The sequence below is a fragment of the Phyllosticta capitalensis genome, assembly GCF_038381095.1.
Source record: "Phyllosticta capitalensis strain CBS 128856 chromosome Unknown BKA78scaffold_2, whole genome shotgun sequence".
NCBI classification, from domain to species: domain Eukaryota; kingdom Fungi; phylum Ascomycota; class Dothideomycetes; order Botryosphaeriales; family Phyllostictaceae; genus Phyllosticta; species Phyllosticta capitalensis.
This window is the reverse complement of record NW_027117440.1, coordinates 285,107-306,297: the sequence shown is the minus strand read 5'-3', so window position 1 is coordinate 306,297 and position 21,191 is coordinate 285,107. Positions and strand designations below refer to the sequence as shown.

Genomic DNA, 21,191 nt, shown 5'->3' with positions numbered 1-21,191 from the left:
TGATGGCACCGTGCGTCTTTCAACCGGTGCCACTTTCTTTCAACAGCCCTGCAAGCAGCACGCAGAATTTGGCGTGCAGATCGACAAAGTAATCTTCTTTGCCAACCATCTCCGCCAGTCCTTTGTTGCGCATTAGTTCACGGCTAACTCGGGGGTAACCGTCCGGGTCGACCTTTTTTGCGGTGAGGAACGAGGACACGGGCGTGATTCGGCGAGGCGGTGGCGGAGATGGAGAGGAGGTGGCCGAGACTGGTGATTGCACCTCTGGCCTGCTTGCGGCCACCTGTACACTTGCCCGTCGAGGGGGCGCATTGCTTCCTCCAGAGCTGCTGAGGGGCGGAGTGATGGTGCCCGGGCCCGAGGTGCAGGGGCGAATGAGGTGAGGCTGCGATACGAGAGACGTCTCTTGCTCGAGCGTCTTGTTGGCCCTGGCTACAATGTCGTTGGCGATCCGTTCGAATTCCTCGGTAATCTTGACAATGTTTTTGCTCACGCGACAGCTGTCGCGCCCGCCTAGCGCAATGAGAGCGTACGTGCGTCGGCGTCCACGGGCACATGCGTCCGGAACCCGGAATAGGTACGCGACAGAGTATCCCAAGACGTGGTCGCCAAAGTAGATGGGTCCCGAGGGGGCGCCACGGGGGATGAGCTCAGAAGACAAGGTCCGGATAATGGTTCGGCGAAGACGAGAGTACCCGCTGGGCGACACAGGCTGTCGAGTGGAAAGATAGCTCAAGGTGTGGGTGTGCGCGCTGCGTGTCGAGAAGAGTGGCGAGGCCGGAGATGATGTCAGACTGGTGGGTGAGCGCGAAAATGACGTGGATGCCTGGGACTGCTCCTCGGAGGACTCTGAGCTGGTGTCGCGGTCGTCGGATGAGCCCCTGGGGCCGCGCGCCATGACGGATTGCGTGGTTCTGAGAACGGGGCTTCCATTCTGCTTGCCATCCTTGGAGGGGCTTCCAGGAGCGCCGTCCGGCAGCCGCTCCGTGACGCTCTTGGGAACGAGGAATGAGCAGCTTTCGCAAGCGTCGTCGGCGTCACCTAGGTGATGTCCAAAGCCGGCAATGGCCTTGTCGGCAGTCGGAAAGTAGGGATTGTGCGGATTGTAGGGCGAGCGCGGACTCGTGGGCGGAGTTTCAAAGGGCGAGGAGAAGGATGGAACGGCGAGCGACTCGAGAGAATTGGAAAAGTACGAGGGTTTGGAGGGTTGATCGTCGGCGGGGGGAGTATCGCAAGGGTGGCATGTGGCGCAAGCCGAGGGAGTGATTTGGGTACAGAGGACTGAGGTAGGGCCGTGAACCTCACAGAAGTGAGCGAGAGAGATCTGTCCGAGGGGTTAGCGGGAGCAAAGGGGGGAAACAAGGGCGGCCGGCACGCGCGCCAGGCTAGCGCAGAGTCGCGTGTGGCATGTCTTGGACGTACAATGAAGTCCATGTCGTCTGGAGGCTCGTCGTGGACGGCGGGGCAGGCCTCATGCGACCTTCATGGTGGGAGGTGAGGCGTGAAGGAGGCGGAGATCGGAAGAGGAGGGTGTGGTGGCCGTGGTTGTTGAAGTGAGGAGGTATATGGATTGTTGAAAGAAAAGGTGAGGTGGTGGTGGAGTGGTGGTTGAGGTGGTGGTAGGGAGCCGTGCCTTTGCGGTAGGCAGAGGCAGATGGGTGGGTGCGGAGCAGGCGGCTTATGTTCCATGTTTTCGGCTGGGCGGGAGCCAGGTTACATCAGCATGTACTGCAGCCCAGCGCACCAGCAGCAGTAGTGACCGACGGCCAATCGACATTGCGATCGCTCTGGGCCGGCTGTGGGGAGAAGGCAAAAACCTTGGGCGCTCACGAGCCGCGAAAAGCACACACACACACACCCACAGCGTCCGCCTCGTCGGCACATCCATGACTGAACTGCGCCGCAGCCGTTGCTCGCCAGGAAGAAAGTGGACCGGCGCCCGTTTGCTACACGTAACCGCCATGATCAATCAATCCCATACCGTGGCTCGCTCTTTTGTCCGTCGTGGCTTGAAACTCGACGATCTAAGGGCTGCAGGTTGCAGCGTGCATCCACCGCTGTGCTGCACTGCGCTGCGCTGACCACCTCTATCTTAGTCCAATTTCGGCACCGTCTTCAGGTGTTGATGCAAATCCGCAATCCCGGATCCTGGAGGATCGCCGTTGCGTAGACGGTGTAGTAGTTGGTAGACATGTATATAGTGACGCTAGCATGTGAAGACCAAAAGCCAAAACCCAAAACCCGGTGCGAACGGCTGCCCATGACAAAGCCGAGTCGCGTGCATGGTGGTTGGCTCCGTGACCGTCTACACTCTTGTACAATTGTTCAAATGCAGAAATACTGCGGAACCATCTCGAAGAGGCGAAGAAGGGCCTTTTCTGAGACAGTGATTTGCCCTCTCGTCCCACCGCTTTCCGCTCGAGATTGCCGACAGACCCGGCTATGCATTCCCTCTCCATGCCCGGGCTGGGAAGCCACACGGCGGTCCTTGTCTCTCCCTGCCCAAGTAATCTCCATCTTGCCCTGTCGTGAATGGTTACAACATACAACATGTCTTGCCGACGCAGCGTGAAACCCGAGTGGCTTGCCTGTCAATTCTGTCAACTGCACTTTTACCATCCATGACCATGCCCGCACGTTGACACGCCAACCGCCAGACCACCACCCGGGCAAGCCACCCTTGTTCCCAGCGCCAAACATGCTCCTTTTGGAAAAAAAGTCGACTTCACTTCTGCCCCCTCGTCAGCGGCAAAGGTGCGGTGTGCCTCGTCTGCAAAAAACCACAGCCAGCAACCGCCCTCTGGCGCAGCACGCGAGACAGCGCATCACCATCCAACAGGCAGACGAGACGGACAACCACGACAGAGATAACGATGCGCACAACCGTGTCTGCGAGCCGCGCGCGACATCATCCTCCAGCAGCGTCACCGCCATCATCACCAATAAGACGACCATTGTTCCGCGGAATTGCCTGCCATGGCAAGTCGTTAGGCGGCGGCGGCGTCAGGGACGCTTGAGGCAGGACCGCAGGACGCACGATACCTTACCGCGCGAGTCGGGGCCCTGCGACAATCAAAACGTGCCAGCCAGGCATGGGATACGATGATGTGGTTGGCCTTTTGTTCGGCTACCTGCTTCCAATTCGTCGCTTCGTGCCTTACCGCTGCTATTATTGCCCGCCTGCTTGGTCGCGTCGCGTCCCTCTCGCGCCGAAGCAGCGAGCTCCATGATGCTGTCTGGACGGCTTCACGCAGCGGTAGTCGTCACTTGACGGATGAGAGCGATGCGGATGCCAGCTCAACTTGCGTCTGACCGCCCTCTGGACTCATGTGCCAATGCTCTCTCGACAGCTGCCTGAGAGAAAGGGGCAAGAGACCGGTCAAAGACACAAGAGCCTTTCGAGGACAAGAGAATCAAGGCATAGATCCAGAGCACACGACACCAGCCAAGCCGTACACGACGTTCTTCGACCTGCACTCGACGCCTCGCCTCGCCTTCTACCCAGCTGCTCGCGTCGTACAAACAACGACCTAGGATGCAACAACACATGCAACGCAACGTCCTGCCAGCCCGGAGCAGATATCTCCCCTCCCTCCGTCGGCAGACGCAGCTGCACATGTCAACGGCTTCCCAACATCCAGCCCAGTCGCGCCGCGCCCAGTCCAGTCGTCCTCGTCCCTGTAGCTTCCTACATATGTACCTGACTGCAGACATGCGTTCCTCGTTGATGCCCAGGGTACCATTGTGCCACCCGCCGTTCCCCATATTGACCTTCCGCTCCCCTTGTCCATCCACCTTGTTGGCCAGGCTGAACGTATTGTCTGCCGTGCTTGTCTGCGGGCGTGCTGTGCGTGCAGCGGTGCGGTACGGGACGTTGCACACCGCTGCCGCTGATGACGCTGCATTCATCCTCTACTTCAAGGTAAGGCAGATGCGCTCTCTGAGTGATTGGGAGAAGGTGACGGGCGGACGGCTTGCCTCCGGGCCGTGTGTGCGACCTGTCATCGGACAGCTACATCAATACCTGCCCAAATGCTAATGGTAGGTGGTCAGTAGGCAGGATATGGGAGATCATGGCAAAGAGGGAGTGGATGGATGGACATGCTTTCCAACATGATCCTACCGTCTTCACTTCTTTGCTACCCAATCAATCATGTTGGCTCCTCTCAACCGCTCGGTCTGATTTCCTTCATGCCAAAGTCTTTCTTTTTTCCATCTCCTCTCCGTCTACTCACTCGTTGCTCATATCATACATCCCATATCCCACAGAATACCTGCCCAACCAGCCACCCACCAGCAATCAATCGCTAACCTCTCCATCACTCCGTCCCTCCCATCCACCTCAGATCCCTCCCACCAGTTATTCACACCTTCCTACCCACAATATCCAATCCTCCGTACCTAGCCCGCACCATCTCCACGCGCGCCCCGACACTCCCTCCCCTACCCTACCCTACCCCCAGGCACCCGACGCATCCCTCGTTCGAAACCCGGACGGAGCACTCTCCCCCGCCGCCCCTGTCCCTGTCCCTGCCGCTCCCCTGTCCACGCGAATCCCTGCCCGCCCTCCCCACCCCTGTCAGCCTCCTTCGTCAGCGCGCAAATCCCGGTCCCTGTCGCTCGCTCGGTCGGTGGGGAACTACTGCCCGGGTATTGTTCGGTTGGCTTCCTTGCGGCTTTGCAGCCACAGCGCACGTACGCAGGCTCGCTTGCACTGACGAGACTTGGGTGGGCGACGGAGGGTCTGGAGCACCACAGAGCAGCTGGAGATCAGAAGACGATACGTAAGGAGAGGCGAACGAACGGGCGCCTGTGAGGTCTGAGGTGGACTGGACCCTGAGTCGCGAGGGCGAGGGCGAGGGCGAGCTGGTGCCGGTGAGGTGGGTTGGCGGTGGCCACGTGGAGGTTGAGGGGTGAGGCGGGCGTGGTGGAAGGGCGAGATCAGGGGGTGGTGTGTTTGGCAGGAAGGGGGCTTTTGAGACTTGAGGGAGAGACGTTTTGAAACGAGCGTTTGATGCTGGGACTTGTTGTCTGCGATACGTGTGAATTTGTGTGGTAGGTACATGTGCATGCTCTGGAGTAGTATGCGCACTTTGCCGGTGACAGGACAAGCAAGGTTGACTGTTGTTAGCCTCACCACCAAGAAGACGTGCTTTCAACCGGTCAGCAGCAGAAAAAATCTCCATCTCATCCCCGCATCACAACCGTCTTCGACCACATTTCATGTCCACCCACCTACCCAGGTACCTCACAACACACACTTTTCCCCAAGCTCTCTCCGCTCAACCTAAACCTCCATCTCCTCTCGTCTCGTCGTCGTCGCCGGCTCGTCACCGAAGATGCACCTTGAGCCAGGCACACACAAGCCCGCCACAAAACAAAAATCCCTAAACTCCAACGTGGACAAACAGGGAGCATCCATCCTCCGCATTGACTTTTTGTCGCGGACACGTTTCCGGCCCGGGCGACGCGACGGGCGACGCGACTCGGGGATGACCCTGCTCTGCTACTTGTGCAAACCTGGCGCTCCCGTCCCCCTTTTGGCCCATGGCAGCGCGCGGATTACCAATGTTGGCGACGAGGGGATGCGATGAGGTAATTGTTGGGAGGAGCGTTGTGGTTGGTTGGTGGGTGGGTGGTGAGGTGGTGATGCTGGGGAGAGGCGTTTCCTTTTGGCGATTATTTCGGCACTGCTTGTTGTTGGACGGGCGTCGAAGAGCGTTGAGGAGCCAGTTGACTCGGGTTGAATTGACCACCTAGCCGGCCGTCGCTGGCGATGACCTCACAGACGTCGATGCGCGGCTCGACTCTCGAGAGCGGCCGCCGCCCTGCCATGGAAACCGCTAACGACAGCCCTTCTGCCAGCAAGCAAGCAAGCAACAAGCCGAACAGCAACCTGCCGGTACTACTGTACTTGGACATCTCACAGTTTAACTCACGACAAGGCCTCATCCAGCAACCTTCCATCCCGGCTCTGTCAAGCCATCCGGGCCGCGCACAGTACAGGCACATCGCCAGTCAGTCTGCTCGACGTCTGACGGAGGAGCGCCGCCGCCTTCGTCGCTCGTGTGTGCGCAAAGTGGCGTCCGTCGGCGCATGGTTTCCGAAACCTACCTGCCCTTTCGCTCTGCCTGCCCGGCGCGGTGGCTTTGGGCGCAATCAACGGATACGGTAGCCTTTGTCGCTGGTGGCTGACTACTGTCATGATGCAGGTACCGACGTGGGAGATGCGCCTCCTCCATGGCATCGGCGTCCCAGCTCAGGTCGTCGGGGAATTATTGGCGTGGGGGGACGTGGGGGTTGGGTGGGTGGGTTGGTGGGCATCAGTGGGTCGGCCGTAGCGTAGGTAGGGACAGAGGGTCTTTTCGGTGGCATCTGTCCGTCAGGTCATCGGTTGCCGTTGGGCCAGCGCAGAAGTGGAAATGTTTCGGATTGGTGAGGGCGCAAGAGGCGAGGGGAGGCGTCGGATGTGTCTGTGGCGGCGGCGGCGGCGTGGCCGGTAGTGTGGCGTTGTGGCGGGTGGCATTGGAGGAGAGCGCGGGAAGGCGGGTGGCGGGTTGAGACACGAGACGGCCTACGGCGAGGTTCGAAAGAGGGAGAGTGAGGTGATGATGGCAAACCAACGGGACATTGTCCGCTGTGGCTCGGGCAAACAAAACGACGTTGCAGTGGGCGACGAGGAAAAGTTGATGATCAAACATGGAGTGAGCGGAGCGGAGTGGAGAGAGGGGCGGGGTGGAGCGGTGGAGATGCTCAAGCGGGAGCGCCGCGACTCCCGCTCGCCCTGTACCAAATTGACCCTGAGGTTGGTCTCTCGATCAGTCCCTGGGCTCCACTGGCCTCTGCATCGAACGAACAAGAAGCAACAAACAACAAGCAGTTGAGTGTCACGATGCTCCATTCTTCTCCTCTGGCATTACCAAATGCGCGTCAAAGGTTACTCGACTTGTTGCCGCTACTCGCCTCTGGCGCGCCCTACACGCGGTTATCACCACTCTTCCAACTTACACATCACATTCAACGCGCGTCTGTCGTGAACCCCACCTCCTCCCGCCATTTGTCTGAAATCGGTTCATGCAAGCACCCCCGCAAAAATGGATCAAGAGGCGCTTGAGGAGGTGGTGGGTCCAAGATCAAGGGGGCGGGCAGCCAGAGATGAGACGATGTGGTGCCAGCCACGCACTCGGTCAGTCAATCAGATGAGGTCAGGGCGGAACAACGACGTCGACGGCACACGATGCCATCTGGGAAGAATCTCGAAGTGGTGACGGTACCTGAGGCACAAGAGGTCGAGTTGGGCAGCTTCTCCGTGATGAACGTCGATCAGGTTGATCCCGTTGCGTCATAGGCGGGGGGTCGGCATTCTGGCCTTCAACGTCCGCTCAGGCACCTTACACCGCAACAAGACGACTCAGGACTCAGGTCCGTTTGTGGAGCGCAGGAAAAAGATGATTTTTTTCTTGCACAAAAGCCCTCGCCTGACATGAGGTGGGTTGGTTGCATTTGGAAAGCAGAGATGATCAATGACGCAGTGTCGTTGAGAGTCGGTCGGACCAAAACCTGCATCGTCACACGGAACGAGTATGCAGCAGACATGGCTGCCGTCGTTGAGTCAAGAAAGAGGTGGTTGTTTGCAGTAGCCCGGCTGCGAGGTCCTGATGCCGAAAGAATCGCCAATGAGGGATACCATGCAGTATTGTTCCACCTGAGCTGAATGCTTCTTCGGCAATGTGGAATTCAACTGTTCGTTTTCTTTCATTTCTCTCTGTTTGCAATGTGTTTAATCAGCGCCCTCGTCGACAGCTCTTTCGTCCACTGAAGCTTCAACGCGGATAGAATGGGACATGAAGTTTCGGACAGAGCGAGCAGATCAACCTTTGCTACTCTCAATCAGGTTCACTTTCCCTGATACTATCTCTTCTGCGTCGTCTCCAGACACTCAAAACGCCCAATCGCCCAAGAATTTCATTTTTCCATGGCTCCGGGTGAGCCAGCTGGTCGGATATCACCATGTCTTCGCCTCCGAATCAAGTTCATCTGACTGGCGCCAAAGAAGCAATTCAAAAGTCACACGTCCCAGTAGAGCAGAAAGCGCATGTGCAAAACAAAAAGCAATCGTTTCTCTTCTCCCGCGTGGCTGTCTGGCTGTCTCTCCAGTCCGGCGGGCTGGGAAAAAGCAACAACCGCAAAAACAAACCTCCAAAACGTCGTCGTCCTACCAGGAACGACCGCGCTTACTCCTCGTCTGCGCCCGCTGCCACTTTCTCTCAATCTTCCGAGACAAGCCATGCATGTTGTGACGACTTGGTAAACTGGACAGAGGCGCGGGCTGAATATCCGCCCCAACGGCTGCTTACAGTCGTACTCACCTTTTTGCTTTTGCTCTTCTTTTCGTTTTTTTTTCGGACCCCGCGCCCTGTTTCTGCTACCCGTACACCAATTCTCGTCTCTCCTGCTGCTGACGCCTCGCAATCGGGCAGCACTTGCGCCGACCACGCCTTTTCTTTTGGCTCTCCGCCATCCATCGCCAATGATTCCCGCCCCATATCCCCTCGCGCCTGCCCGTCGTTTCGTTTCTGATTTCTGACCCAAAGACCCGGAAGCGCAAGGAAAAGGGAAATAAGCAATGCGGCATTGGACAGATGGACGTGCAGAAGTCAGCTGCTCCGTCTGCACCGCGTGCAAGGGGTGATGCCCACGGCAAACCAGGAAAACGCATCCGCTGCAGAGGGGAGACGCAAAAGCCCATATGATGCTTTCAGGGTGAGCCAGTCTGGTCCGGAGCCCGGACGGGGCGGCGGCGCGTCGCGGAGATGGAGGCGGAGGGGCAGCTCCGTGCATTTGCGCGCTGCTTGCATCGCATCGCATCCCGTACCACCAGACATGGGCCAGCATGGCATGCCATGCACGACGGTTGCGCAAGGCTGGCCAATTCATGGCTGGCTGGTGGTTGCATGCGGCGCATCCAGATTGGCGACAACCGTGTATGTACTCCGTACGTCCTGCTCCTCCAGGATCTGGGCAGAGCTGTGTCGGCTGAGCCTGGATTCTGGTTTGTGGGGAAGCGATGGGAATGTCGCTTGCTGTACTCCAATAGCTGCGCGTTGTGCTGCGTCTCTCTTTGCGCCTGGATTTTGTGAGGAGTTCTACGCAAGGGACTTGGTAGGTGGCGTGAGATGTTCACGTAGCATGTGGTGGAAGCTCTGGATTTGTAGGCTCATGAGATGCAGGGTCGAGTGCGCTGTAGTAGTAGTCGACGACCCACCTATCAGTTGGTTGAAGCTCGTCCTCTCCACGTATGTGAAAGACCTTGAATCGCAACGATTGGTTGCAAAAGAAATGGCAAATTCGGGGTGGGGTGCTCGAATGCTCCTTGTGGGTTATGTTCTCAGACTTTGTCGTTTGGCTCTGGCGAATTGAAACTCAAGATGAGTCTACACAGGGAGTCATCAGATACCTAACTCCCCAAAGACTTGGATATTTCAGCCCATCAACGGATAGCTATGGGGAGCGTTCAAGCACCTCGCACCGCCTTGGAGTCGCCGTGTCTTTTGCAACCTACTTTGTAGCCATTCAAAGTCTTAATCACCACGAAAACAGAAAACAACCAAATACGTGCAATGATGCAAAGAGCCGAGAGCTGGCAGCATTCTGGAGATCTTCATGTCAAAGTATTGCTGCCGTCACTTAGATTGCTCCTTCTCGTCCATCAGCGCGCAACGAGAACGCTGACGCATAAAGCAACCTGCTGGCCACGCAGAAAGCAGGAAGCCAAGTCGCACGTCAGTAGATCAGCACCTGGTCCCTTCCAATTTCCAATTTTCCTTGATTGCCATTTTGCTGCGTCCTTGTGCTCAAGCCATTCCGTCAGCCTCGCTGCTCAACCACGTCTTCTGTGTGCCACTTCACGTCGTCGTCCACGTACATCAAGTCGCACAAAATCACTGTGTATCTATGCGGAATAAATACAGATGGCCTATCAGTCTAGTAATCCGTCACACAATTTCCGCCTCGCCTCGCTGCGCTTCGCCAATCGCCAAACTGCACAATTCGACCTCTACCTTGCTTCCGCCATCTGCCAGTGCCATGACCCTCCTCTCTCTTTGCATCGTGTGTCGTGTCGCATGCCTGCCTGCATGCACACGGCAGCCGCCGTAGACCCACTCTCCTCCCACCCAAAAGGAACATGCGTGCCCACCACTCGCATGCAGCCCGTTGACAGGAGACGTTGGCAGACAGACACGCACGCATCTTGCAGCGCGCATGCATCTCGCGTCGCGTCATACAACCAATCCGGGCCCCTTGAGCGGAGGTGCATATGCAGGGGCTGGCTGGCGTTGCTGGCAGATGGCCGGGGGTTAAGCGAGAAAGCGTGGGCGTACAGTACATACGGGGAAGCGGATGAGGTGCAGAGTGATGGGGCCGGGAGAGGATGCCGATGCTAGCTGGTGGGCCGTCCATGGTTTTAAGGGGTGATGTGTAGTATGTATGCGTGGGAGCTGTCGTTTGTGTCGGCTTTGGTGCTGTGGTGCGTAGGGGACGCTGGGGTTGGTCCTGGATCGCTCGACATGTTGTTTGCACTTTGTAAATGCCTTCATCATAGGACGGCCCACGTCTCTGCCCCCAGCTCATGATGATGTCGAGGGAGCTGGATTTCATGTATACATGGAAGAATTAGAGCAAATGCGACTCATTTACAATACAATGACCTTTTCTTCATGTTGAGGAGACAGTCGAACCAACTTCTGGACCCGTGCCATCAGGAAAACCATGTTGAATACGGGCCGCGATGTCTTAATCTCTAGACACCAACAATCTCTTGATGTATGGCATGGCGGGTTCATGTCTGCTTTCCTTTTCGCTCCCCTGTGCCATGAACCCAGAGAATCTGCCATTTACACTCCTAATTAAAATACGTCAATGATTAAAATCTTCCACAAGCGGAGTTGGCTGGCATCTAGAAACTCACCAGGTCCAGCACCGCGAAGCAGGCTTGCCAAAACGTCTGTGGCACGATTGACTCTTCCCCAACTCTCCCGCAAGTCCTCGAACAGATCATGCGAGTAAGCCTCGATCTTATCTGCGTCGACAGTCCCGACCGATGGCTCCAAACGTATGAGCATATCGTAGCCGATGCTGATGACGGCGCCTCGCAGCGCGAACATGTGGTGTCGCAGCTCGCGGACGAGCGCCAACACCTCCCTGCCCCGTTCACTCGCAGGGAAGTAGGAAAAGTTGTCTAAGAAAACGGTCGCTGTTTGTATGACGTCGACGGAACTGGACACGTCCTGTTGGAGCTCCTGCAATTTGGAGGAGAATGTACAGGCTTGATGACTGCGGAGGAGGATTATGTTGTTACTGAGGTGGAGGGCGTAAGCTGCGACCATGTTGCACAGTATAGAGGCACCCCTTCTTTGCTTTGGATAAGGGTCCGGAGAAGAATGAAAACCCATCTCTAGCAGGCGTTGTTTTTGGAGACGGGAGAGTTTGAGCGCGAAGAGGGAGAGAGAACTTGAGATACGGTTTCCTTTCGTGTAGACTCTCCTCTTCTTTCTTCTCTGATCTCAGGTTTCAAGTGACTGCAGTGGCTCGAAGAAAGAAGTCGACTCGCAAAACGAAAGGGAAAAAACGTGGAGCTATATCGCGCGCAAGAAAGGTTGAAATGAGCCGTCAACATCAGGCATTACGATTATTTTGCGTCTCACACAGTGTCGTCGATTAGAGGACTTGCCCCAAGTCGTGTCGTTCCAACAGGAGGATGTTGATGGATGCATGTCGTTGGTCGACGCGACTTGGTGTTTTTCAAGCGTGGACAGCGCAATCGCCTAGCCGAATAGAGCTTAGCGCAGGTCGCGCAGCTTCGTAAAGTCGTGGCACACGTAGCTACGACTGCTCCCTGTAACTCAACACAAAGGACTTGGTAAATTCTAACATCAAGTGCACAAGGCGCTTGAATGCTCCCTAGTCGCACGCCTTTTAGAGATAGAGACTTTCTATTCGTCTGTGGTCCCTCATTTGCACACTCTCTGATCACTTTTGCTACCAAGCCTCGTTCCGACAGCTGGAGCCATCGAACCTCAGCAGAACTGCTACGCGGTAAAGCCCCGTGCTTATCTCGCCCGATGCCCGACGCTATCGTATTCCTACGACATACCTGCTTCAGAGACTTGAAAGCTCCCAACCCGCGCTCTTCGGCCTCTCTCGGAGTATGTGCCCGGCCAGGCTCATCAATGGACTGTTGCAATTTTTTCTCCTACAGCGACAAGTGACCATGGTCGTCTTTTTCTTCGCGACACAGTCGCTGAGTTTTTCTGCGACCCTTCCAAGTTCAAGTCTTTCCAAATCAGAAAAAAGAAGCGTCTTCATTCATTCTACGATGTTGCACGAATCTTTTGTGGATTCGTGACGAAAAACGTATGTTGGCAATCTTGACTCTCAATGACACTAGATATACTTCACGCTCGAGAGCTTTCTGTCAATGCTGCTCTTCTCCAGCATTGCTCCACTCCAACCGAACGGCTTTCGTCATCCTTCTCGAGCGCATCTTCAAAACCACATTCACTCCCAGAGTCAAAGGATCGCGGAGACGAGATGTGGGATCCATCAACGACAGGCGAGGTATTGCAAGAAAAGAATCGGAGCAAACCAGAATCGTCGTCATCCGCATCATCCACCACAATCGTCCTCAGAGAAGGCTTTGGAAACAACCCTGGCGCCAAACCCAGTTCGACCAGATTCTCCGGACATTTTCCTTTCATATCCGGTGGCGACCAATTGATGACGTCGAGCAGCGTGTCAAACACCATGGCAAGCTTCTCTGAATAATCAGGACGCTGGAGCAGACGGCTTGCATAATCACCGACGCCATAGTTCCGATCATGCCGAAGCTTGAGATGGTCCGTTTCTGCCAAAATACGCAAAGTCTCAGAATCTGCATACATTGCTGCAATGGGAAGCAGATGTGGGCCCTTCAGCCGCGGACAATCGGAATACTCGTGCCAGCGTTCCAACACCAGACGCAGGACGTTGTGACTGTTGTGAGTGATGGCCGTGGTCAGAGGAGTGGCCCCGGTTGCCGAGGCGGCGTTGATGTCAGCGCCATACTCAAGAAGCAGGGAAGCGAAGCTCGCGTTGTCGTTGCGCGCCGCATGTATGAGCGCCGTGAGCTTGTCTGAGCCTTTCGCATCGACATTTGCGCCAAAGTCGAGCAAAGATTTCAAAAGCAAGATGTCCGTCCCGTTACGCGCCGCCACAATGAGCGGGCTGCCTTTTTGGACTCCATGCAAGGCTGGAGGATCCGGAAATGCCCCTGCCTCAAGGAGCAATCGAACGACCGCCGTGTATCCTCGAGCTGCTGCATTGGATACTGGTCCCGATATCTGCGAATCCAAAATGTTCGGATCTGCCCCGTGCGAGAGCCACCTCAGCACGGCTCGAGCATCCCCTCTGGCCGCGGCCCAAGCCAGTGGCGTCCTGCCCATGGTATCTTGGACATTGATTTCTTCCGGACGCAACGCGAGCTCTTCTTCCAGAGTGTGCCTCGACAAGCCCAAGACGATTCGGTGGATGAGCGTAAAGCCCGACTCGTCAATAAAGTCCTCATGGTAGCCTCCCTTGGTGATCAATCGCAGGGCGCCAACACCGGCTTCGGGAAGACCACCCTCGAGCAAAAAATGGCTGGCCTTGATCCGAGGACTGTTGTCAGTAGCGGCGACTGGTCGGTAATCAGGATCTGCCCCGGCATTGATGAGGAAATCGCACGTATGATACTGCTTCGCGTACAAAGCCCAACGCAGTAATGTATAACCCCTTCCAGGACTAACATCTCGAGGCGACGCTAAGCCTTTGCTGAAAAGATATTTCAGTCCCTCTATGTCACCGTTCATTGCAAACTTGATGCACATTGCATTGTCCGGAACAGCCCTCAGTGTCTGGAGCTGAAACAAGGTGCCAGTGCTGGGTTGGTAGCCGACTTGCATCCGGAGAATCGTTGAGGATATGGAGCCCATTGGGAACCAGTATTCGACACTGAATTTGCTTCCACGGTTCTTCCCGCAGGTCTCCTCGGAGCATTTTGGTGACAGGTACGGAAGGCCAACGTAGCCGCAAAAGAGATGTCCGAACACCTTGTTCAACACCCTAGGCGAAGAAACTTTCTGCGTGGCGTGGCATGCGCAAGGACAACCAGGACGACAAGTCACAGTACATGGCGCGACGCGGATTCCAACACCCTCTGATTGTGTAAACTCATCTGGAGCTCTTCCTCTTGCCGGGGAGGCACGCCGTTGGACCGTCATGTTGTAAGAGTTGCCAAACTGTGTCTTTTGACTTCTTCAGACTTGAGCAGGTGATGGTTTGGGTCGGATCAATGGTGGAGTAAGACAAAGCGGTGAAGCAAGTGTTCAAAGCCTCGCAACGCGCAGGTTGGTGTTGGAGCCTTCATTTCCTGCGAGCCTTGCGTAACCTGTACGCCGCATTTATCTATTACTTGCCTGCCGGGCGCGTCGAATGCGATACCTCTCCTCTCTGACATTGGTTCATGTCCCGGTATCCGAGCGGGAAAGGAATCGATATGATTGGTGCTCAGACCACATTTCCAAAGAAAACTGGGGAAGTCAGAGTGGCACAGCAAATGCAGATCAAGTAGTGGATCCGAGCACCTGACTTCCACGGCCACCCAAAATCCAGACTGCGACCACTACTTGTCAACATCTCGGCCTCGAATCCTCACTTTCGAGCAACATGAGGTTCGGTGAAAAATTTGCCTTGCACAGGCGCCCAGCCTGGGAGCAGTTCTATCTGCCCTACGACCGATTGAAAGTGCTTCTCAAAAACACAACGTCAGATTCTCCACCGATAGATCTCGGAGGTACGTATTGCTGTCACAGTGGGTTGCGAAAGAAATGGCGACTCCCAGGTGGTGCGGGGTGCTTGAATGCTCCTCGTAGCTATCTATCTTTGAGCTCAAATGCCTAAGTCTTTTGGGAATAAGGTGCTTGATCACTCCCTGTATACTCATTCTTGATTTTGAATTCGTTTACGATAATTTCTGGGAACATGACAACAAGGAGTTTTCAAGCTATCTGTCCCGGAGTTGCCATTTCTTTCGCAACCCATTGTGCTGTGAGCAAAGCATCCGGAAGCTAAATCAGACTCAGGCTTCCAGTCTTGTCTTGAAAACAGTATTGCTGTTCTGGAGTCTTTCTTCAAGAAGCACTGCGAGCTCCTGAAACACAAGGAAAAGACCATTATTCGTCATTACAATCTTGAAGGAGGGGGACGGCGCCCCCTATTGTCCAAAACCAGAGTACATGAAGACTTGCAGACTTTCATCACACAGCAATCAACCGACTACAAAGAGCTTTACCTGCTCGCTCGTCTCAATCAAGAGTCTCTCGCCAGGATCCGAAACAGACTCGCCAAAATCGACGCAAGGTCATTTCAGCATGATCACGCCGTGAAAACATGGGACTTCCCGAACTTCGAAGAAGCTTGCCTGAAACAACTTCATGATATGCAGAACTACCTGCGGAATCCTGCTCCGAGAGATCCTGCCGATGTTGTAATGCCGCTGAAGTCGGTAAGCTCTCAAGAGTCGCTACAAGAGAGGTTGTCTCCAGAAAACGTCTCGGAAGCTAGTCCAAATTATCTGCCCCCTGAATTGCTCCAGGAGCTTGAAGACGCTTCTTGGAGCCCGGAATTGTTCCTGAGCGTGCTCCGAGAAAGCACCATGGACGCTTTGGAGCAATCGATCGACTTCCAAGCATGGAAGTGTGCCTCTTTCTTGCTGAAGTCGGGCTTCATCAGTGAGGGCTCTATGCAAGTAGACTTGCTCAACGCCCTGATTGGTGTGACCAGCAGAAGCCTCAGCAAACCCAGAGCCACATCTGATTTGGAGACCTTGGATCAAGCAACAACTGCAGCAGAAAACGTTTTTCGCTTATTGCTGAGTCACCTGGGTGACAGGCGGACTGAATATCTATCAAGTCCAGATGGAGTAGGAAGGCTGCCATTGCATTACTGTTCAGAGAGTGGCCTTCTTGGAATGTGCTGCTCGATGGAGGAGATTGCGAGAGAGAATGGGCGCGGCTCAGGAAAAGTTTTTGCAAATATCATTCTGGCGAAAGACAATGAGGGATTCACGCCATTGGATCTTGCAGTCATCCATGGTCATGTCGCAATTGCGAAGCTGTATTTTTCAACTCTTGAGAGCGAGAGCTCCGCCCAGGGGCCGGCTTTCAAATCAACGCTTGGAAACCTTCTGCTCATAGCCATCAAGTCGCAAGATGATGCGATGGTCACACTCATCGCGGGAAAGAATGTCAACGTTCTTTACCAGCCTAATCTCAATGGAGAGACTGTCCTTCATGCTGTGGCCCAGCTCGGACGCGAAGACTACGCCCGGCAGTTGTTGAAGGTCGCGCGACGGCAAAACGCCAACATCGACATCCGAGATGCCATCCGGTCGTGGACACCCCTGTTCGTGGCGTCCGCGCGAGGCAACCTTGCAATTGTCGAATTATTCCTGAACGTTGGTGCAGACAAGACTCTGGTCGACTGTGATGGATGGACGGCGCAAGAGCACGCTGCACTCAGGGGTCATTTGGCAGTCGCAGAAAGACTTCGCGAGAACTCGAACCCATCTACCCTTGCGCAATCCCAGGGAGCATTCGTCGCCCCAGCTGCTGGCAAAAGGGGTCTTTCGTCCAACTTTTCCGGTTTCATTTTCAACCTTGGACCGATGCAACAAAACAGGCAAGTCGTCGACCACGACTTTGAAATTCTGCAGAGGCAGTTTCCAGATGCGGTTCTTTCAGTAGAGGTTGCTTCATTGTCCCAACCAGCTGTTAGCCGCGTTTTCCGGTACCCGTTTCTGGACGACTTGGCTAGCTGCGACCTCCTTCTTCCCTCAGATAATCCTGACCGAGAGCGCCTCATGTTCAAACTTTGGTTTTCTCATTTTGATCCTTCAGGAAGTCGTTCCGAAACAAAACATCTAGTCGGAAGCGGTGTGGCCACTCTACACGACAATCGGGCTTGTTTCGGCTTGCAGCGGGAGAGCTTGATCCGAGAGCACTCCGTCACGATTCTCAAGAAGGAAACGATGGACTTTCTGGGGTCTATCTCTTTCACCGTGGTCAAGGCCACATCATTTCCGGGCTTGAATGCCCCCGTATCGTCGGATTGGGATTCTGTACAAATCCACGGACATAGAGGTATTACACAATGCACTTTTCCACAAATTGGACAGAGCTGACGCAATTCAGGAAACGGTCAAAATTTGGGCAATCAAAAATATCTTCAACTTGGAGAAAACACGATAGGGGTAGGTCACGGGTATTGGTCTTCGGTTTTGCCCACTCACATTCCACTGCCAGTCTTTCCTGTCCGCTGCAAAGCATGGAGCAACACATGTCGAGGTACTTCTCCGCTGCTACATCATGGATATCCTACTAACTCTCGCAGTTCGGTAATTTTCCTTGCTCCATCTCATTCTGTTGAAAGACTGACCGAAAGCAGACGTTCAGGTTACAAGGGACTTGGTACCGGTTCTGTTCCACGACTTCTCGTTGAGCGAGTCTGGAACCGACGTCCCCATTCATGACTTGACCTACCAACAGGTAAGTTGGTAATTTACCCAGCAGGAACTGTGTCTCATTTTCTTTATAGTTCATGTATGCCAGCAATGTGCAATCGCCTCGAGGCGACCCACTTTCGATGCTTGGGGACGTGCAATCCGCGGAACAGACGCCGCAGCTTCCGCACATCCGATCGCGGTCCCTGACGAAAGACCAGGAGAAGGGCGCGAAAGAAGTCCAAGATAGGATGCGACACACGGTCGACTACCGCGCGAAGGGATTCAAGCCAAATACGCGAGGAAGCTTTATCCAGGACACCTTTGCGACACTTGAAGAAGCGCTCCTGCAAGTCCCTGAGCATATTGGCTTCAACATTGAGATCAGTGAGTACCAGAAGCCCCCGAACTCCCCTCTCACCGAACAACAAGTGTCTAATGTCTTTGCTTCTGTCGCGCTCCAAAGAGTATCCGCGCATCCACGAAGCTCTCGGCGCCGGCGTCGGCCCAGTCTCTCTCGACCTCAACACGTTCATCGATACTGTCCTCGACATGATTGTCCGCTGTAACAAGAAGGCCAACTCAAAGCGTCCCATTGTGCTCTCATCTTTCACGCCTGAGGTTTGCATGCTCTTGAGGCTCAAGCAACAAGCTTACCCAATCGTGTTCATATCCAACGGCGGCAAGCTGCCTGTCGAAGACCACGACGTGCGTGCGGCAAACGTACAGACGGCGGTGCGATTCGCGCGGAAATGGGGACTGGACGGCGTCATCTTCGCGGCTGAGGTATTCAAGACCTGTCCCGAGCTGATTCGTCGAGTCAGGAGCAAGGGGCTACGGTGTGGCAGCTACGGCGGCCTCAACGGCGAGGTTGAGACAGTGGAGGCGCAGGTCAGGGCTGGCGTAGACGTACTCATTGCCGACAGGGTCAGCTTGGTCAAAGACACAGTCAGGAGGTTGGAAGCGGAGGCGGAGGCGGAGCGAGCAGATGGACTTGCGTGATGATGAATGGAAGCGTCTACATGGTCCTAGAGAGACCATCATCGTGGCTGTGGAATTCAAACACAGCCGTTTCTCGACAGGCGCCGGGGAGTCGAGAAGAGGACGGAATTCTAGACGTTGGAATCGCGAGCGACCGTGCTGTGCTGATCGTGCGTTTGCTGTACTGCGGCATTGCTGACAAAGTGGGCAGTCTCTCATGCGACAATGACTTCACGACTTCAGTGCTCCAGCAAAATATGGCGGAGTCGCAAGACGACAGTCGAAGAAAGTAGAAGAGAAGCGGCGCGAAGAAGGTGGCCATGAAGCAGAGCAGCAGCTGGATTCCTTATGCCCAAACAGTTCCACATCAACCCCAGCACATTGTTAGCTCCCAAAATGGCCCCGCTATTATGCTACTGCTAAGCCCAAACAGTGTTCTATCAGTCTCTTCTCTCAGTTTGACCCATTCGAGCAGTTTGCGTGGCGACAACTCCCAGCTCCCCGACCAATACAACACCCACCAACCGACTTATCTGCATGTATCACTTTGTCTTCCGTTCATCCATCCATTCTTTACCATGCTGGTCAGTCCAATCTGGACCCCAGGCAATCATGCAGAACTCTTGGATTGACTAGCGCTTCCCCCGAACAGACAAGCCGTTGTCCCTTTCTGCACACCCCTGCCCCCCGCAATAAAGGACAAAGTCATGGAAGGCGGATAGGTCAACAAGAGGCCTTCAATGATTACATTCATCGTGCATTGGTCACTATCAAATGTCTATTTAGTCATCATCAACACCATCGTCATTTGCTTCGCCACTGTCGTCGTCTCGTTTCTGCCTGGCACCTCCGCCGTTTTCCGTCCGTTCGCTCACACACATGAGAGTTCTCAAAACCAAGTCACCCAACGCAGGTATCAGAAAGTGTTGATCGTCAAGAATGTTCAGAAGAATGGTTGATTGCCAACAACCTGGTAAAAGTTCGCGATCAAGCCGGCAATGTTTGGCCTCTGAACTGCTTGGCCTCCTACGGCCACGACACCTTGCAACTCCTGCTTCGCCTCCACGATGCCCGTTGTCGTTTTGTAATCTTGGGGGCATGGTTGCTTTGATGCGGCCCGAAACTGGCGTATTCGCGTTCGTCCGGCGGTACTATCCGGACTGACCAGACCGTTGATGAGATGCCGTCGAGTCAGAAAACGCAGCACAGGGAGAGCAAAGGCAGGCTGCCCTGTCGGATCGAATTAAACAGCCACGCTTTTAGGATGAGGGTGGCTACCTTTTTGGGTTCGGAACAGAGTTGTGGGACGAGGAGGCGGAGAGTATCCATGAGTATGTGGCGGAGCTTGGTTGCGTGCTTGATCGCTGCCTGGACCTGGCTGGATGCCACTTGTTGGATGCCACTTGGGTGTGTTGGCGTTTTGGAGCCGCGAGTAATTGAGGACTTCAGGCGTGGAGCAGAGTGTCAGCCAGCTGGCTTGCTGGCTTGCTGGCCTGAGGAACTCCATTCTGCCCGGTGGCCTGCTTCTCTTGGCTAGTGTTGGTATCCACCTCAATTTCCCCCTCAAGTGAGCTGCTATCTGACTGTGGGTACTATACAGGTAATTCGAAGTATGGGTGATCCAAGAACTGAAAAGGAAGCGGCATTCCTGTTTGCGGTCATTTGGGACACCACTGAACCTGCGTCTTGACTCTTGAAGCGACGGCGAGAAGGATGGAAGATTGACTCCAGCATGACAGACTGTCCAAGAATTCCCAATGTGCTCCCATCTACGAGTCTCCGTCTCACTTGTCTAGACTCCTCTTCGATTGATTGGCACGAAGCCCGTACCACACCCAAAACTTGTTGATGTCTCGCTCCAAAGAGCAAAGGGAGGGCGATGTTCGGTTCCTCTGCCCCGTGGCTTCGGAACGGACGACAGAAATGTGGCAGCCAGGACCCACACGAACTGGATTCGGGCATTGGCAGCGGAATCATTTGCGGTCGATGCTTGTGGGTAAAAGGGACGTGGTGCAAGCGTTGGGAGAGCTGGAGCGTTCTGGCTTGTTGATGGTTCTCCCGGCCAGACTTGTTGTCGTCCACAGAGAGGACAGTACTGCATCTTTGAGATGGCGAAGGAGGAATTCGTTGGACGAGGTTTGCATAATCAATTCAGCTGTGGTTCACGAACACAAATATAAAGAGCGCGAGAGATAGGGTGCCCACGAGGAGCGGGAGCGGCTTTTGCGAGGTTTGCCTATCCGCGACCATAACACGTTAGCGCAACGGGCTTCAGAGTCGCAAAACTCCCCGCTTCAAGATCGCTGAGTGCTCCAGTACGATGTAATGCTGGTCCCCACTGTAGTGTATCGAGACAGGGGGCTCAATGGCACTACGTATCTTCTCCACATCCCGTAGACAATGACTGAAAGCCATCTGGACGAGAAAGAGAGTTGTGTTGGATGCGGCGAAAGACTCTCATATTGTCGTATCGGCTTTGAAAAGCGGCACGTCCCCTGCTTTCGCTGAACCAGCCCAGAGCGAAAAGGCCATAACTCCATGAGCTGGAATTCAATCTTCTTCCGGTTACAAAGGCGCCTTGAGAATAGACCAAATGATTTTGGGGAGGGTCTTCCGCTTTCCATAAAGAACATAG

The 21,191-nt window shown here is 54.9% G+C and overlaps 8 protein-coding genes across 8 annotated transcripts; 2 read left to right on the top strand and 6 right to left on the bottom strand.

Moving 5' to 3' along the window:
• Nucleotides 1-19: 19 nt before the first annotated feature.
• Nucleotides 20-1,434, bottom strand: BKA78DRAFT_292161 (vesicle coat protein; the record flags this gene model as incomplete). Its single annotated transcript, XM_066886012.1, has 2 exons — nt 20-1,324; nt 1,423-1,434. 2 exons carry the CDS (start codon nt 1,432-1,434, stop codon nt 20-22), a joined length of 1,317 nt encoding a protein of 438 aa, XP_066747318.1.
• Nucleotides 1,435-2,352: 918 nt separating this feature from the next.
• Nucleotides 2,353-3,193, bottom strand: BKA78DRAFT_304689 (uncharacterized protein). The gene is made up of 2 exons (XM_066887640.1): nt 3,162-3,193; nt 2,353-3,063 (listed from the first exon to the last, which is right to left on the bottom strand). The coding sequence occupies exon 2, from the start codon at nt 2,953-2,955 to the stop codon at nt 2,743-2,745; it is 213 nt and encodes a 70-aa protein (XP_066747317.1). The 5' UTR covers nt 2,956-3,063; nt 3,162-3,193; the 3' UTR covers nt 2,353-2,742.
• A 696-nt stretch (nt 3,194-3,889) lies between these two features.
• Nucleotides 3,890-5,029, top strand: BKA78DRAFT_69356 (uncharacterized protein). Its single transcript, XM_066893591.1, has one exon. It carries the CDS (start codon nt 4,074-4,076, stop codon nt 4,716-4,718), a length of 645 nt encoding a protein of 214 aa, XP_066747316.1. The 5' UTR covers nt 3,890-4,073; the 3' UTR covers nt 4,719-5,029.
• Nucleotides 5,030-6,249: 1,220 nt separating this feature from the next.
• BKA78DRAFT_69381 (uncharacterized protein) lies at nt 6,250-6,869 on the bottom strand. Its single transcript, XM_066893593.1, has one exon. The coding sequence runs from the start codon at nt 6,699-6,701 to the stop codon at nt 6,324-6,326; it is 378 nt and encodes a 125-aa protein (XP_066747315.1). The 5' UTR covers nt 6,702-6,869; the 3' UTR covers nt 6,250-6,323.
• A 962-nt stretch (nt 6,870-7,831) lies between these two features.
• On the bottom strand, nt 7,832-9,278 carry BKA78DRAFT_69368 (uncharacterized protein). The gene has a single exon (XM_066893592.1). It carries the CDS (start codon nt 8,935-8,937, stop codon nt 8,068-8,070), a length of 870 nt encoding a protein of 289 aa, XP_066747314.1. The 5' UTR covers nt 8,938-9,278; the 3' UTR covers nt 7,832-8,067.
• A 1,427-nt stretch (nt 9,279-10,705) lies between these two features.
• Nucleotides 10,706-11,765, bottom strand: BKA78DRAFT_304682 (uncharacterized protein). Its single transcript, XM_066887639.1, has one exon. It carries the CDS (start codon nt 11,451-11,453, stop codon nt 10,908-10,910), a length of 546 nt encoding a protein of 181 aa, XP_066747313.1. The 5' UTR covers nt 11,454-11,765; the 3' UTR covers nt 10,706-10,907.
• A 690-nt stretch (nt 11,766-12,455) lies between these two features.
• On the bottom strand, nt 12,456-14,470 carry BKA78DRAFT_340668 (ankyrin repeat-containing domain protein; the record flags this gene model as incomplete). The annotated part of the gene is made up of 1 exon (XM_066890329.1): nt 12,456-14,470. The coding sequence occupies exon 1, from the start codon at nt 14,295-14,297 to the stop codon at nt 12,456-12,458; it is 1,842 nt and encodes a 613-aa protein (XP_066747312.1). The 5' UTR covers nt 14,298-14,470.
• A 272-nt stretch (nt 14,471-14,742) lies between these two features.
• On the top strand, nt 14,743-18,849 carry BKA78DRAFT_292157 (uncharacterized protein; the record flags this gene model as incomplete). The annotated part of the gene is made up of 7 exons (XM_066886011.1): nt 14,743-14,869; nt 15,159-17,216; nt 17,268-17,470; nt 17,529-17,621; nt 17,671-18,015; nt 18,044-18,466; nt 18,502-18,849. The coding sequence occupies 7 exons, from the start codon at nt 14,743-14,745 to the stop codon at nt 18,847-18,849; spliced, it is 3,597 nt and encodes a 1,198-aa protein (XP_066747311.1).
• Nucleotides 18,850-21,191: the final 2,342 nt, after the last annotated feature.